Here is a 17,453-nt window from a genome sequence, read left to right as displayed (position 1 = left end):
ATTTGGTTTGAAAGGTGCTGGATAAACAGTGGTAACACAGTGACAGAGCCTGACGAGGGGCCGGCCAACTTCAATGAACAGAGCCACCTCCGTTGAGCGCTTCTGTATTTGTTAATATTGACTCAATGTCTGGAGACTTGCTGCCCAGGAGAGAATCAAGGCGCCCCCTGGCGGAGGTCACGTTCATTCACATTTACAAACAATACACACAAGATTTACTGTACGTATACAAGTTAGCTAAGTGCTTACTGAGATTTTGAAAGTTAAGTTTTAAAACTGCCCTATTTAGGCCTCTTGAAAGCTTTGGGAGAATCAGAAATAAAAAATTTATAAATGTAATTTAAAATGTTCTACCTTAAATGCGAAGGGGATTTAGTTCACCTAGTTTGTAAGTGGGGCTAATTATTTAGGGGAATTTTAATCAGTACCACTGACTGTTATTAAAAGCCATGTAAGTTCTTTCCATGGGCAAAGGCCCCTTGACCATTTAAAAAAACACTCAAATGGAAAAGGTGTGCTCTCCTTTTTCGAAAGGGATGTTTGCCTCAGTCCTTTTTTCCTTCAAGACATTTTTTATGTCCTTAAATTTAGTATCAAATTAAAGTCGGTGCTGAGCCTTTTCTTGATACCAACCTAATGAAAACATGGTGGGGGGGACAGAGGGAGACACAGGCAGACGGCTTCTGTTGCCTTTCCCAGCTGACCCATCTTCACAAATGCTAGGGGGACCACAAGGCCACTCAGAACACGCCAAGGTGTCCTGAGGGAAACCAAAATCGCGTTGCACCCAAGCCCCTCCGTGCCCTGCATTCTCTCCACCTCTTACTCCAACTTCCACCAAATCCTGGTGTCAAATCCTACTACCGATCCCCATTCCCCAGAGGACAGGCCAGCATTACACAGCACTCACTCAATAAACATGTGATTAATTTTAGTAAATCTGCTGGCAACTAAGGTGCCAACTATGTATAAATGCAAACAATGCCATTTCAGTTTTCTTACCTCCTGGGTATTTTTATCTCACTTAACTCAGTGAAAGAATTATTCTCTCAGAAGGTGTACTGAAGTCTCCCACCTCACCAAGGCCAGAGAGCACAGTGTGACAGTAGCTGGATGACTGGCACCTTAAAAAGCTCCAAGCGTTTGAAGTAACGCCCAGAGGGACTTAACTGACTCCCAGCATAAGGCACAACTTACAAGAACAGACAAAATACTGTTCTTGTCCAGCACAGCTGGGATCATGTAAATAGCTGAGGATGTGTCTTTGGAGAAAAGGGGAAATAAGCCAAGCAAAATGAATAATAATAAAAAAAATGATCATACTTATAGAGTTTCAGATTTTATTTTCATAATTATATTCCTATAGAAGCAATAACCTGCATTTCCATATCACATTTAATATTATTCATCAGAGCTGGAAAAAAGAGGAATAAAGCACAGTCTCCATACACAAATACCATACTCTGCATACGTACAAACAAATTCGATATATTACCTAGACTCTGTGGACTGACTCACTCACAACACACCAGAACACTGACTGCTGCATCCTGAGCACGCGCATGCAGACAGACGCCCACGTTGGTAAAGTGACGACACGAGCTCTGGAGACACCTCTTCCTGCTGTGAACACCAGTTCCCCACTTCTGCGTGTCCCCTCAGGATAAAGGCTTCTGTGAGGGGAAAACGAGATGCTCCTCACTAGACACCAGGCAGAAGAGCCGTGACGTCAGAGGACACCCACACGGCCCGCACACGAGTTCTGACGGGAAGGCCGGGAAGGGGCTGGTGTGGAGGGCGCCCCGGGGCTCAAGCCTCCTGTGCTGTGAGGCCCAGCCCCATGGCTGCTACAGGCCCTTCCACTCAGTCCTCATTTCTGTTTAATATGTAAGAAAAGAGAAATAAAAGCTTTTTTCCAAAGCTGTGATGGATAATACGGTCTATAGGAAATAGTCTAAAATACCTTTTAAGTGTCGCCAAATCTGTTGATAGGGATTGTTAAGTAGCTCAAATGCACATCAGCATAAGACTCCTGAAGTGTGACTGGATCTGGAGGGCACAGCAGGAGGACGGGGCCTCGGAACTATTAACACGTCATTAACCACAAACGCCTGAACATGGCTTTACTGAGACCACCACTCAGTGTCTGCAAGCAGTGACTGGAAGCACGCTGCAGCCCGTAGAGCCACGCGGGCAACAGAGGGGCTGGAGAGAGCGCGGGGATTAGAGTTCCACACCAGAACCCCCGACGGAGTCCATCCCACTGCCCACCCGCCCCGGCACACGGGCCCCGCGGGACGTTCCCTGAACCCTCCAGAGCCCAGCGTGACTGCGACCACTCACAATGACCCGCCTCAGGGTCCCAGGGAGGCCAGCAGATCCGAGCCCGGGAAGCCAGGCAGGCAGCGTCTCCTGCAGGGCGCACTGCAGTGTCTGGGCCTCTTTCCAATCAGGGGACAGGGAGATGGCTCCGAGCACAGGGAGAGGAACGCCTCGAAAATGACCCATCAGGAAAGACCCAGGAAGCACTAGACAGCAGCAGCCCAGCCCTTGAAACTCAGCCCCTGCCTTTCAGCCACATGCAGGAGGTTTACAGACAGCACCTCCCGAGTCAAGCTGCTGTCCTGTCACAGCCCTGGACGACGCAGAGGGAAGCCACGTATGCACCCCAGCCTGATGGAAACCACCACACTGTGCGAACTCAGGACAAAGGTCCTCATTAGTCCCGGTCGGTCAACAACCTGGTGGGCTTAGAGACTGTCACTATGTGTTTCAGGTGGAAAAATACCCACATTCCAGAGACAACTGAAGACACAGAATCACTGTAACATGCCACCTTCAAAATGTTCAAACTTACACAGGAGACTTCAGATGCATCTCGTATTGAGATAAGTAACATCGTAAGGCTCAAAACAGCTTCCTGTCCCAATCTCGCCTCTGAAGATTGAACAATTTCAATGTCTCTGATTATCATGGGGGATAAATTTCCTTCTGAAGGCAGAACAAATGTTTAAAATACTATTTTGTTTAACCAGTAAACATCACTTTTAACAGCAATTATTAAATAAAATGCAAAAAAAGCTTCTCTAACAATAAATTACAAGAGCCCAAGAGAAAAGGCTATCTAAGACTATCTATGCCTATTATCTTTGTTTAGAACACATCTGTCTAGAATTTGGTTTGCCAATTTTAAAGTCAACTGTCCTAAAATGTGACAGTACATTTCTCTGTTAATGCCTGCTGGTGTCTGAGAAGAGCTCTTATCATGGAAAGAAAAAAATGCTTCACAGGCAGTGGGCAGGACGGGTGGTCCAGGAAACGGGAGCTAAGACTTTGTCTTTACCAGCATCAGAGCCAGGATGGCGTGAGGTCTGGCCGCCCCCTGGGCCGTGCGGCGACGTCCAGGCCATGCGGGGTCTGTGAGGGGACGAGCGCCTAGCACAGCCCCCCTGCATACTCGTCCTCCTCGTCCTCAGCGGCGGGGGCGGCGTGGCCTTCGGGCGCGGCCTGTGGGGGGGCCGCCGCCTTCTTCTTGACTCCCCCTCCTGGGACCAGCAGGCTCAGGCCCAGCTTCGCGTACTGTCAAGGACAAAGCACAGCTCAGACTGGACACTCAGGCCTGACCCGCGATGCCTCCCCGGAGTCACCTGTGAGACGAGCCTGCTCTCCGCCCCCTAAAACCCCGGATACCACTCAGACGGAAAGACCACCACAAAGCCCAACGCTGCTCAACCATCGGGGCTTGTGACCAGGGTGGGGCAGGGGCACGATGAGGAAAACCTCAATTCTACAGCACGCTTAGGAATCAGATAACCGGACACACGAGCTGAGGGACACTTCTGGTCCTTACAAAATAACCATCTGCTGAGTCAGTGTTGAAAACACAAACTTACAAAAGCTGATGCCAGAATTTACCTAGAAAAACACTGGTTCCTCTAAGTACATCATTTTATTTAAAAAACAAACAAACAAACAAAAAAACCCAAGGTCTTACACTGATCTGATACCATCACAAGACTAAACCCGCCAGACCAGATGCAATGAGCAGGCGCTCATGAACCTACTGAACAGGGAGACCGGGAAGAAGAGAAGCCTGGGTCACAGCTGGCGTCTCCCCGTGGGGGGATGGGCCCCTCACCCGACTCATCCACTTGTCACCACAGGCAGCACGACGGGGACCAGCTGCCCCACGTTTACAGAGGAGTTAACCGAGCTTCAGACCGTCAGCCGCCACCCTGCACCACACAGCGCGTGCTCTCAGAAGTGGGATTCCAACAGGCCTGCCGACCCACAACGGCCACCGCACCATGGGCCCTGAGACCGTGAGCCTGAGAGAAACTCACTCAACCCAGCACCCTGGAGGGAGGCCAGCAGAAGGAGGAGGAGCGGGCGTCGCCCACGGCAAAGCAGGCGGCCAGCCAGGCAACGTGCACCGCCGTGAGCCTCCTCCCTGAGCGGCAGCTCTAGGCGAAGAGCAGGCGGAGAACCCTTAGGAGCCCGCGGCAGAGGGAAGGAGGGCCGAGCGGAGGCACTCACGTCGTTGTCCATGTACTTGAACAGGGGCGAGTTGCAGACCTCGGCCACCTGGTCCTGGTCCTGCTGGTCGTAGCCCTCGAGCAGCTGCTCCAGGGCGGTGCAGTCCTCACTGCCGTTGAAGCCAGGGATGCTGCGGGGAGCACACGGCACGTCTGCGCCCGGCCCTCAGCGCACCCACCGCACCGGACGGCGATGGCGGAGAACCCGGGGCCCCGGAGCCAGGGTGCCCGGCCTCAGGCTGCTCGGTTTAAACATCGCCAAGGAGAAAGCCCCTTATAGCCTGACCTTCCTGTAACATACAACCTGAAGGCTTTTCTTTCTCGTTATTTTTTTCTTAGATGGCAAATATCACAGAATCACTCAAGTCACTCACTTCCACGGAAGCCCCCAGGAGAAAAACACAGGAAAGAACACAACTCATAAAAATCCTGCTGCAAAAGCTGAAATGCTAGCCACACACTCATATTGCTCTGAACTTTATTAAAAACAAAAACCAAAAAACCCGCTCCACAGCCAGGACTGCCTATCTCGGCAGTGAGCTGGGGCGGAGAAGCAGCCGTGCACCGGCGGGTCTTACCTGTAGCTCTCCCGGACGCAGCGCTCTGCGGCCACGTAGTCGTTTCTGTGCAGATGCACTAAGACTTGGGCAATTGTTTTCTAAAACAAAAGAGGTGATTAGGCCAAGATCATATCCCTGCAGAAGTCAATTTCCTGACACCTGGAATTTGACTCGGTTTGCACCTGGAGAGATTTGTGAATTCTGCAGCCACCTCCACAGGACACTGGGGGGAGAACACCCCAGAACAGCACACCTCAAACTCCAATGCGCACACCCCACCCGGGGGTCTTGCTGGAGACGGCGGAGCTGGTGGCGGGGAAGCCTGAGAGCCCACCGCTCCTCACCGGCTCCCAGGCGCTCGTGGTCCCGCCAGTCTGAGGACCACACTTGGAGACACAAAGCCCCAGACACAGCCACTGCACAATTTACAGAAAATGTCTTCTAAATGCCTATACAGGTTTCATCTTGAAAAGGGAACAAGAAGCGGGCCGCATAACTCTGCAATTCTACTTTGGAATTCTTCAAGAGATAGGAGGAAAAGATAAATGAATGGAAACTTCATGTAACGGAAATAGACACTATTTATAAGCCAACAAAAAAACTGAGGCCACAGACACAACTGATAAGATCTTATCGGCAAAACAGCTCTTCACCAAGTATTTGTCAATCTTTTTATATCTATTTTTTCAGATGACTTTTATTGATCTTTTGTCATCTCCGTTTTCAGATTAAGCCCATCCGGTATTTTATTTCAGACACTGCTTTTTCAGTTCTAAAATTCTCATTTAGTTCATTTATAGTTTCTATTAAAAAAATAAAAATCAGTCCTTTTGTCCATTATTTCACCCACGTTCACCTCTGCCACATGGAGCAGCTGTGACGGCTGCTTCCTGGTCCTGACCTGGTGACTCCAACATCCGGGTCACCTCTGTGGTCCTTTCTCCTGACAACAGTCACACTTTCCTGACTCGTTCTATGTTGAGTTCACTTGGGACTGTCCCCTGGACACTGCAGGACCCTCCCACGATCTCGGGCTCAGGCTGCACGTTCTGCTTTCTGGGCAGTGGCTCTAGTCTTAGTTCAGCCACCTGCTCCACTGCTCTGGGTGTGCCCTGCACACGCAGCTGGAGTTCCCCCCCCCCCCACACTCACAGCCGCACACACACACACACACTCGGTGGGGGGGACCCCACTTCCAGCCCTCCTCTCGGGGCTCTTCTCCTTGCTCTCTGAGCCCATCTTCCCAGCTCCTCAAGCTGGTGCAGACGGTGTTTCATCCGCCTGCACCACCGCGCCAGCTGCAACTCCATGACTGGGGCTCAGCCTCGGAGGAGCCGAGGGAGAAGGAGCAGGAAACGTGGGGCCTCTTCTCCCAGCCCCTCTGGTGAGAAAGATGGGGCGGGGGCCCCTCGGGGAGGAAAGCCGCCCTGTGCTCCCTGCCCTCCAGCCCTCTTGGCTGCTCACTTTTCAGGGTCCTAGGGGCACAGCCTTCTGTGTTTTGCCCAGCAGTGTTAGCTGTGATCAGCAGGAGAGAGGTGATAGTGGGCTTACTCCATGTTGGCCAAAAATAGAGGCCCGTAAGGTATTATTTTAAAAATAAACAAACATTCAGGGAACCCAGTCTTAGGTACACAGTTACACCAATATGAAAAATGATCTAAGGAAAAGCCAAATATAAGCACTTTCAAAGCATACCTTATAACAAGTTGGATAATTCTCAATTTCCTTATAAATATTTTTTTCTTTCTGAATAGAGAGTGCCGCCTCATCAAACCTAAAGACAAAACAAGAAATGCAGAACAAGGCGGGTCTAAGTGATCCACAGCAGAGGTCCTATAATGTACTTGATGTTACAGGTTTTAGAGAATAAAGACCACATCAGGCACTGTAACAACCGCTCCATAACCCGTGTTTCCGTAAGCTCTGCTCACCCGGCTTGCCTTCTAAATGTCAGACTCGCCCTTCTAGACACCAAGCAGACAGAGGGAAAGAACTCAAGGACAGGCCGCTTCATATGCGGAGTTTTAGGTCTGGTAAGGACCATCCATTAATGAGCACGCATCAAGTCCAACAAACTGCTCTGTGAGCGTCTGTGAGAAGTGCCGGAGCCCAGCCCTGACTCAATCACCGCGGATCCCTTTCCCTCACTGAAAGGCCGTGCAGACGCCCCAAGAGCACTGGCTCCCCGGAACCAGGACCCCCACCGGGCCCTCACACGCCCACGCGGCCTTCGTGAGCCCCAACAGCTCCTGGGGCCAGAACGCGCAGCAGGGGAGAGCAGACAGGGAGAGGCGAGAAAAAGTCCTTCTCGCCACTTTGACCCTCAGCAGTCTTCTTCCGTCTACTCTCACATATTTTCCTTTGCAGAATTTTATTAATAAGGCAGATTGTTTACTAAGCTCAAATTGAAGTAAAACACAAAAGGAAAATCCATAGGATTCTAGGTTTCTGGGGTCCGTCTATTTGTGCCATAGGTCCTAAATGTGAAGGAGAAAAAATTAGTACCCTGTCTAATGACGCTATTTGGCTGTCAAGAACCTGTCAATTTTCCTGGCTGAGCACTCAGGGCATCTTGTCACTTAGCTCAAACGGATACTTGTCCTTGAGAGGCATCACCACCCACCCAGACAACAGAACAAGACAACTGCTCCCTCCCAAGTTGCTGAGTCAGGTCTTAGCCAACAAGAGCACAATGCACGATACATTTTGGGATGACGCTTTAGAGAAGCGGCATATCTTTCAATATTTAATCAAACGTGCTGCTGTCTTGTAGCCTGGTGTGCCCATGGTTACACCAAAAATATTAATAAGCCTGTCCCTGTGGCCAGAAGGTCACAGGGACACAGGAGCACAGCTCTATGACACGTACCTGCGCCCTCGCACCAGCAGCCTGGAGGCCTTTCCTAGTAATTCAACTGCCTGTCGTAAGCGTTCTTCATTCTGCAGGAATCCAAGAGAAGAGAGTGTTGGCTGCTTTAATGTAGGAATCTTTTTCTTCCCCTAACAATTTCTGATAAAAAAGTAATGGCACTGGGGACTTCCTTGGTGGTCCAGTGGTAAAGAATCCGCCTTACAATGCAGGGGACGTGGGTTTGAACCCTGGTCAGGGAACTAAGATCCCACAAGCCGTGGGGCAACTAAGCCCACACACCATAACTACAGAGCCCACACGCCCTGGAGACTGCACGCCACAACGAGAGAGAGAAAGCCCATGTGCCACAATGAAGAGCCCGCGCTGCAACGAAAGATCCCGCACGCCGCAGCTAAGACCTGATGCAGCCAAAAATAAATAAAATAAATAATAAATAAATCTTCAAAAAAAAAAAGGTAACAGCACTGGATCGGGGCGGTGGGAAGCTGCTAATCCATCTCACTACTAACAGAAGAAAACAAGAGTTCAGCTGTGAGCACAGAAAAGTTTTCAAGGTAGCCACTGCATTTCTCTGTTTTCCTATATATCATGAACATAAAATTCTAAATATACTCAAAGAAAAAAAAAAATACAAACTTACTTCAAACACATTAGCTGTCTGCTGATATAACTGCACAGCCTTTTCTGGATCCACGTTTTCTATAAGCCTAAATTAGACAAGAAAATCTGACTTACATGAGAAATAGAAAACTTGTTTTTTGAAGGACTTTATTAAAACAAAAAGACTTCCACACAGAGACCTGTGTCCACACACTCACTTTCCGGCCCGCTCCAAGGCCATGGCCGCTGTGTCTGGGGTGCCGTTCTCCAGGTACATCATGCTGGCTTTCTCAATCAGCTGAACAGCCTCCGGGAGTTTTTGCATCTCCTTTAGGCAAACGATACGGCATGGACCAGTAAGTGCATCAACTTAAATACAGAGTTAACAATCTGAAATTCAAGAAAGCAAAGGACCCAAAACATACAATAATAAACATATTGAAAATGAAATGCGTTCACATGGTCACTCTCTGTCAAGCTTCATTTAGCTAAACCAAAAACGCATCAGTTGATTTCTGCAGAGTTCATCCCTTCACAGAGTTTCAGGTAAACTACACACATAGTAGAAACCAAAACACTTGCTCTTCAGTTTTCACGCATTTACAATTCCTGGAATACTTATGAGTTCCTACTATACACAAGGCCTGTGCCAAAGGCTGCAAACTGGCAGCCCAAGGGCTGTGTGTCATTTCCGAGGATGGCTTGCTTCAACCATCAATATCTTAAAATCAGATACTTTCACAGGAGGTCTGTTCTGCGGCTTCGTATTTTAAACATGTCACAGGCTACGGCATCCGCAGGCTTGCACCCACATGGCACTGGCGAGCGGGGCTGTGCAGGAGCCAGCCTCCTCCTGGGGTGTTTCTCCCCACTCCCTGCACGCCCAGGCCAGCCTCCACCATCTCAGCAAGCCCTGCGTTCACCTGCGCTTGCAGCCCTCTTACTCTGAGCGCCATCAACAGAGTAACCCTACGTATCTTATTAGTAAACTCCAAGTCTCAGCATCATGTGCTCCTTATGTCTAATATCTCCAATTCAAAACTTTTTTTAAAAACTGAAGAAAAATCATGTAATAGCTAGATGTAAAGATGAGGTATTATCTATTTAGGGTTGACATACTGTATTCTCCGTGCTGACCTCACATAGGTTGTTTTCAAATCTGTTCCTCACTAAGTTGACAAATTCTTTAGGATACAAAACTTGCTGGTCTTGTTCTTATGGGGACTTTAAACTGTAACTCACTTTACCTACGGAGCAGCTGTGATACAACGGTACTGACCTTCAGCATCATGCCGGCTTGTTCGTAAGCTCTGCAGAGAGAATATAAGTTCTCGGATGAGATCTTGATGAGATGGGGGAAGAGAAACTTTCTACCACAGACATGAGAAGCTCCATCAATTAAAATTGGCTCAGACAATACATACTTACTTTAGGCTCTCATTACGACACAACATAATTTTTCTTCCTTTTATTTACGTGGGCAATAATGCCTTGGAAACAGCAGACATCTGAGGTAAAGGGATTTCACTTTGCAGATGCAAAGTTAAGTAAAGGTCAGAGAGGTTAAATGACTTTCTATTGTACTTGACAAACCTAAATCCAAGTTTTGAAACAAGTAAATGTTTTTCTCCACAAAAGCAAAAGAAAGCTTCCTGCTTCTCTCCACAGGCACCATTAACTACTAAGAAAGAGGGAAAAAAAGAGATTCTAACTTGTTTTTTCATAGGTTATTGAACAAAACGGTCCTAAAAATATGATGGTGATTTAACTTAAACACTGAATTATCTTAGGAGTGACTTCATTTTTAAGGTTTAGGTGAAGACTGAAACAAATGGAAATGACTATTTTATTTAAATCAATATAAATTAATTCACTATTTCTGAATTTATAACTTAGGAAAAATTTACTGACCTAAGAGAAAGCAACATTTAAAACATAATAATCTACAAATACATGAACATACGGAGAATATATACTTACTTGGCAGCATGAAAAAGACTGAATAGATGTAACAAAGTCAAAATTAAGGAAAAAAAAAAAAAGCAAATCAATAGTTTCTAAAGATATACTATTTAAAAAACAAGGTTAACTAAATCACTGCCCCAGTTTGTTCAAAAAGACGAACCCTACAAATCAGGAAAAGAAGAAAACTTTATCGCCTGTGGCTGTCTCCTAAAAACTACGTAATTCACAAAAACACTGACAAAACACCATATTGATTTTTAAGCTACGTCCATTATGCATTAACTTGAAGTTTTACTAAAATGCAAGGTTATTATATCCATAATCTGCAAGTGAGATAAAATAAACATTTTTTAGTTGATAAGATTATAAAATACCTCAGGAAAATTTGTTTTAAACTACTTAAAAATTTTATTTCAAATACCGAGGAAGACTACATTTTTAAAATATTTATAGAGCAGTAACCATGTCTCTAATACCCCTGCCACTTCTTCCATTTTTCAGCACCTGTCTCTATATCTCCCTCACTTCATCCCAAGTAAAACCATCATCAAGCAAATCCAGAAACGATAGAAATAAACTCTCAAACGCAGCTCTGCAAAACAGTGTGGACCTTATGATCAAGTCTCTATAAATGCACTTTCAGAGTTTAGAGATGCAGTATTTTTCTAAGTGGCTTCTAATTTAATAGCACTGTACTCGACATGCAGCAAATTTCTAACAATCTCTAAAGGCTGAAAAGATACGCCCTGTTATTCTCGTGGGCGACAGCTTCTCTCAGGCAGGCGTCTTTTGCTTGTTCAAACTGTTTGGCATTTTTAAAAGCAACAGCTGAAAGAGAGAAAAAAAATATAGACTGTCTATTTCCATCATTTAAAGAAACCTCAAATGAATCCTTACCAAAATGTGCATGATGTGAAGTATCAGAAAATAAACTTAACACTTATTTTAATCAAATAGTTCAGAAATTTCATAAAACTATAACTACTATTTTTCTAAGCCACTTTCTTACAACTTTTTTGATTATCAATAACTTACAAGTATTTTCAAAAGGTTTTTTTTTTTTCTTAATTGTACACTATTGGCAATAAATCAGTGCTCCTTCCATTCAAGCCCAAGTCTTTCTAACACCACCATCTAAGCTTTGGGAAACTAAGACGGCATCAGTCAAACGAACAAACCCAAACTACAGGCACTGTCACTAAAACAGCACCTTACCTCACCCGTTTCACATTTAATAATAGAAACAGTGCTTTAGTTATGGCTTATTCTATCTTTTAAATTATTCTGAAACTGAAGTCCAATAAACACACTCAATATTTTTATAATAAATCTTCCTTCTTGGCACAATCTTTAAATATGATCTTACAGACTTTGGAAAACTTACAAAGTGTTGCTTACAAATAAATGAAAAGGATACTGCTTTAAGAAAACATTGTTAAAAACACACTCTTAAAATTACATTTAATAAAATGTAGAAAAGAAACAAATGACAAACTATTTTCATCCCTGCATTTCTACATTTTACTCTTTGAAAAATTTACTGATGAAATGTATCTTGCATAACCCCTTAAAGAAAATAAACAAAAGATGTTTTAATGGGAAAATCTGACTTGAAATATTCATTTCTGAAAGCAGCTCATGGTCACAGATACATACATAACAATTCTGTGTTAAATTTCCCTCATGGAGGATACTTGCAAAATGTTGTGCCCTCCAGTCACAAAAGTGTTCTTGTACAAGGTGTCCATAAAATCCATGTAAAATTTAAACTTCTAATAATTTTCCTTCTAAATATGAGGTATAGTAATTTGCATAATGCAACAGAATTTACTCAGGACTTAAATAAAAGTGCTAAAGATTAATCTGTTGTCATTTCTTCTATTATCTAGAAAATACATCCTACATTATGCTGATTAGTTTCAATTTATCTGACTTCTTTCTTCTTGGTGACATACTAAAACTAAAGTTTGCCAAAAGCACATTTCCTAGGTGATTTCTATGCAAGGCTAACAAATGTGATCAGGGCTACTGCTGAAACACACAGTAAAATGTGTCCAGGGGATTTCAAAATCGTATTATGCTTTATATCCAAAATAATCACGGATATGCTGAAAACTATCATTCCATAACTTAAAATGCTAAATTTTTAATAAATTCCCTTTCTGTTGCAGATTTCAGGCTGTTTTTATCTCATATGCAGATAAAGGCAATAAAACATGCATATGAGCTTAACTCCTCAGGAACACATATGAGTGCATCTCCACGGGAGGGTCATCAAGGGCAAGAGCCAAACGCGCTCGGTGCACAGAACTGCGGAAGACAAGCCTAAGGTTTTAAAAAGCCAACGAGAAAAATCTTTATTCAGTAATAGGTAGTAAAAACCATGACCAAACTCCCAGAAGTAGCATGAACTGAGTGGAGTTCAAGAACATATAAACGATGCTAAAAGCCTGCAGGGGCACCCGCCGTGCCATCTGCACTCGTGGGAGAGGGAGAGGCGGCTGGCTCTACAGCTCGGAACTCAAGACATCTGAAAATAGTAAGTGGCAAAGCACAGGGTTTAACAATGAAAATACTATATGGGAAGCATTAAGAATGAGAATTACGCCGAGATGAAGTTACCAGCCTGCTTCAAGATTGCACACTGCAGGGACAGGGCTCCAGTCACACCTACCTGCTTTTCCGTACTCAGAAGCGGCACTGTCATAATCTGGCTTCCATTTTAAAAAACCCGTTTTCAGGCTAAAATGAGAGACACATTTGACAGCAGTTACCAACCACATTCCTAAGTCAGAACGCTGCTTATAAGGATCTTGTAGGTCATTAAAAAGAGAGGGGGGGGGGGACCATCAGGTACACAGTTCCCATCTCGCCCACCTCCATCCAAACTTACTGACAATTACAAACAACCTCAGCACTTTCCCTCCCACTGTCATAGACATGGTTTCTCCCTTTCGAAATGTCTGTATAGCATCCAAGGGGAGTGGAGGTTCTCAAGGCCTGATCCGCAGATGAGCAGCATCACCCAGAAGTGTGCTAGAAATGTATTAAGTGCTGAGCCCCATCCCAGCCCTGCTGAACCAGAAACCCCGGGAGGGGCAGCAGCAGCAGCAATCCAGGGTGTAACAAGCCCTGAGACGCACTAAAGCTTGAGGTGGGCTGAAGCACAGCAATAAGCAGGTGGACTCGCGAGACTGCAGCTCAGGAGAGGCCGGAGATTACGAGAGTCATCAGCACGTGTCACACCCGCAGGGAGAAGACCCGCAGGGAGACTGGAGAAAGAGGCCAGAAAGACTACAGAACCAAACACTCAGAGAGACACAGGGAATCAGCAAAAAAGGCTGCAGTCAGCCACCAGTGAACAGGAAGGACAACCAGAGAGACAGGATGGCTGGAAAGCACGACAAACTGCTTTCCAGGACCCCAGGATCACACGGCATCTTAGACGCTGCACGAAAGGACAATCAATTGAGTCCTTATCTAATTTGCCCTTTCTGAAACACCTCTTTTTAAAATTTTATGACAATTTCACATTGTCAAACTTGGGTGTGCATAAGAACTGCTAAATAAACACCATCTTAAATTCTAAATTTAAATTCAGTTAGTGAAAGCCTGCTTACATATAACAGTATTACCTTCCAAGGAATCAGGGGAGCACCTTAACTAAGAGACAGGGAAGCCCCAGAGCCTGCAGAAGTACACCCTTCATTTTGTTCCCTTTAATTTTTTGCCAATTAAATTTATTTAACATTTGTGTTTGTGTAATACTGTTGTAAGGTTCAAATTTGTAAACAATTCTCAAGCTTACCAAAAACATTATTGTTCGGAAAAATAAAATCCTTAAATTGCAACCTGTCTACTCGAATCCACCAACTGAGGAAGTACTGCAATAAAGCAAAATTCTAATCCACCACCTCTACCCCAAAGCCCTCATTATATTCTGTATCTTAACATAATTTTTTAAAGTACCACCAAAAACAAGATACAATCTCTCAATTGTCTTATGTGCTACATACACATGGGAAAAGCTAGAAATTTTAAAATATAGTTGGGCCGGGAAGCCGCCCAACGCTCCGGGAAGCACCAGCATCCCGACTGCCGACGCGGAGAGCCCTGCCCGGGACAACGGCGGCGCCCCCACGGCCCGAGGCGAGACGACTTCCGGCGTCCAACGGCAGCGCTTCCGGGACGCGGCGGCCCCACCACGCCGGCCCGGTCCGGCCCCGCCCCAGCACCCCCCACCCGGTGCTGACTCAGACCGGCCTCGGAGGGGCCCGGTCCAGGCGCCTACTCAGGGCCGCGCTGGGCCTCTCACTCACTATTTCTCTGCTTTGGCCAGGTGCTCCAGTCCCTCGTTTATCTTCTGAGCCGCCATCTCCGCGGCGCGGCCCTGACGTGAAGGCCGAGAGCCCGCCGAATGGGCGTGGGAACGCCGAGGAGGAGGCCGGGACTGCGCTGCAGCCGCGCCACCGGGGCCCGCAGGGCTCAAACCTAGTGCAGCGAAGTGGCTCAGGAGCCGCGCAGACGCCGCGCAGACATTGCGCAGGCGCAGAGCGCCCGGGCTGGCCGTAGGCGTGGCTCAGTGCGCAGGTGCGGTGGGTAGTGAAAGGGGTTCGCGATTCCATTCGCCAGTGCAACGCAGTTTTGTTGAGCACGTGCTATGTGTCAGGCGTTGTTCTAACCACCGGCAGGTCGGCAGGGAGTGCGACAGACCGAACCCTAGCTCCGATAATTCGATAACTGTTCACCTTCAACAGAACTCCCGCCTTTTCTCGTCCCTCTTCACCCAGCGTGGGTTCCATGCTCCATCACTTTAGCTTCTCATCTGCATGTCCCCGAAACCCCCCGGGTTCTCTGTGCCTCTTTTCCCCTTGTTTAGGGAAACCCCAGCTCTGCACCGACTCCGGAACTGCTCAGAGCAGGTGAAGGGGGCTGGAGGAAAACAAAGCAGCTGCTGACGTGACTCGTTACTCGAATTAATGCTCACAAACATCCAGGAGGCCTCTGTGCTGCTGAGCGACTGTACATTTTCCCGGTCAGATAACGCGCCCACTCGCTGGGATGGCTGTCCACACCCACTTCCCTTCAGAACTCCAACACAATCTCCCTGCCTCCCCGCCTGACTGCCGACTCTTCCTGTTTAATAATAAATAGCAATTAGAAGCGATCTTCCTTTCGGGCCCACCACCCTCTCTCCCAATCTACCTGTATCTTTTGCAGATGTGCTGCGGTTCCTCTGGTGGCCTCGGCCCTTCCCCGTCCATCCTCACGTCCTTTAGGCTCTTGGGTAGAGTCAAACCCTGGCAGGAGGCCTCCCTTCGTCCTGTCCTCTGGCCACAGCAATCCTAGAGGGGCCAGTGGAAGCTGGGCCTCGGCTCCCGGGACCAAGTCCACTCCACTTCTAACCATTTTATTGGTCAAAGCAAGTCGCAAGGCAAGTCCAGATTCAAGAGGTGGGGACACAGGAGCTGTGAAATGTGGTGGCAGTGACTGCCTGTCCACTGCCACTCTGTGGTGACTGGGGAAGTACAGGAGGACCGTCTCGGATATCTTTGTCCAGAAACAGAAAACCTTACATCTTTAAGTGAAATCACGCTTTAACTAACCACCCAGTGTGGTCAACCTGTAAAACCAAGTGAAAGGGTGCAGAGTTCTTCTAAGGGATTTACACTCAGAGTCTGTAGCCTCCTCCTCGTTGGTCCTTGTTCACACATTCCTTTATTGAGTATTTCCTGTAACTACTCTGAACGGGCTCTGTTGCTACACACGCAGGACACAGTGGTGAGCATGGAACCAGATGTGCCTTCTGGTCCCCATCTCCTTATGGGACTCCCATGTCACCTGAAATGTCTATTCAATGAATCTGTATGCTTTTCTCCTGTTAATCAGTCGTTGTCTGTTTCATGTTCAGACCCAGCCAGGGATGCTAAGAGGGTCGAGGGTCGAGGAGAACGTTCTCCAGCCCTACAGGGTCTCATGAGCTGCTTTGGGGGAGAAGGGAGAAATCAGAGTGACCTTCCTGCACTGGCTGTTTCTCAAACTCCTTCAGCTTAATATCTTCAGTATGCCAAGTTGCCATATTTTGGGGTAGCGTGTTCTGAACCCCATCAGGACATAATGCCTGCCCTCGTGGAATGTGTGATCTATGAGCGGACACAAATATTAAACCTAGTTTTATTTGAGCATCAACACAGAATGAAAAAGAAATAAAAGCCATGATAGCCCCCTGGTGTTTGAGGGTTCTGGGTTCTCAGAGACCCTCGACCAGGGACTGCGTGAGCCCTATAACACACAGTCACAGGAAAGGGGGCAAGAGGAGGGAGATGGGGATAGTAAAGGGTGACACAATACCACCACTTCCTTCTTTCCCTTCCCTTCCTGCAGTAAGATGCAGTGGGGGGAATTTACACTGGGGAGGAAAGACCGAAAAGTGTAGTTCTTCAAACCAGACCTGATGGCGTAACTCAAGCACTGCTGACATCACAGCAGCTGCTACCAGAACCTAAGCCAGCCCCTCCAGACACTTACTGTCCCCTCCTCAGGCTGGCTGCTGCCCAAGTGACCCCATTCAGCCCATCTTTCCTTCTCATTCTAAAGATTCCTTCTTTGTCCTGCCTCAGTGAAAATTTACATCCCCACGTGCTCCATTGTTTTGGGACTGTGTAAAGGGATTCCCATCAGAGTCTGAACGAGGCTTAAAATAGAGCTTGCTACCGCTACTCCAAATGGCTCTCCAGGGGTGGGCTGCCGTCTGGGAGAGTTCTCAGGGTCCCCAGACTCCTTACAGCCACAAACTTGCCCCACCCCAGTCTGGTCTGATGCCTGGAAGCAAGATTCCTGGACCCACCTCACTCTGCTGATGTTCAGTGAAATGAAGGGTCTTTGTCGTCACTTGGGGAAAGAGTCTGGTTGATGAACTCT

At 47.0% G+C, this 17,453-nt stretch overlaps 1 protein-coding gene across 6 annotated transcripts; it reads right to left on the bottom strand.

Moving 5' to 3' along the window:
* Positions 1-1,323: 1,323 nt before the first annotated feature.
* NAPG (NSF attachment protein gamma) lies at positions 1,324-15,018 on the bottom strand. Of its 6 annotated transcripts, XR_014251612.1 has the most exons (13): positions 14,549-14,674; positions 13,207-13,274; positions 11,276-11,360; positions 10,548-10,565; positions 9,847-9,877; positions 8,786-8,895; positions 8,608-8,674; positions 7,965-8,035; positions 6,791-6,869; positions 5,114-5,193; positions 4,537-4,666; positions 3,344-3,579; positions 1,324-1,673 (listed from the first exon to the last, which is right to left on the bottom strand). XR_014251612.1 is itself a non-coding variant. In XM_082416451.1 (12 exons), the coding sequence occupies exons 1-12, from the start codon at positions 14,905-14,907 to the stop codon at positions 3,436-3,438; spliced, it is 939 nt and encodes a 312-aa protein (XP_082272577.1). In that variant the 5' UTR covers positions 14,908-15,018; the 3' UTR covers positions 1,324-3,435. The 6 variants fall into 6 exon arrangements, 5 of the variants coding, with proteins under 5 accessions (XP_082272577.1, XP_082272578.1, XP_082272576.1 ...); XM_082416451.1 differs by lacking the exon at positions 14,549-14,674 and adding an exon at positions 14,852-15,018 and having other exon boundaries at positions 1,324-3,579; XM_082416452.1 differs by lacking the exon at positions 3,344-3,579 and having other exon boundaries at positions 14,549-14,677.
* Positions 15,019-17,453: the final 2,435 nt, after the last annotated feature.

Source organism: Balaenoptera physalus (assembly GCF_965194825.1).
Source record: "Balaenoptera physalus genome assembly, chromosome: 12".
Taxonomy (NCBI): Eukaryota; Metazoa; Chordata; class Mammalia; order Artiodactyla; family Balaenopteridae; genus Balaenoptera; species Balaenoptera physalus.
This window is presented reverse-complemented; position numbering and strand designations above follow the sequence as displayed.

Bases quoted from the DNA above. Each gene is read 5' to 3' on its own strand.
- NAPG (XM_082416450.1), bottom strand. From the start codon at position 14,622: ATGCTGGTGCTTCCCGGAGCGTTGGGCGGCTTCCCGGCCCAACTATAT. The intron at 4,667-5,113 runs GTAAGACCCGCC...TGCTCCCCGCAG, and splicing joins TGCGTCCGGGAGAGCTACAG to CATCCCTGGCTTCAACGGCA. The intron at 3,580-4,536 runs GTGAGTGCCTCC...TGTCCTTGACAG, and splicing joins TCAAGTACATGGACAACGAC to TACGCGAAGCTGGGCCTGAG.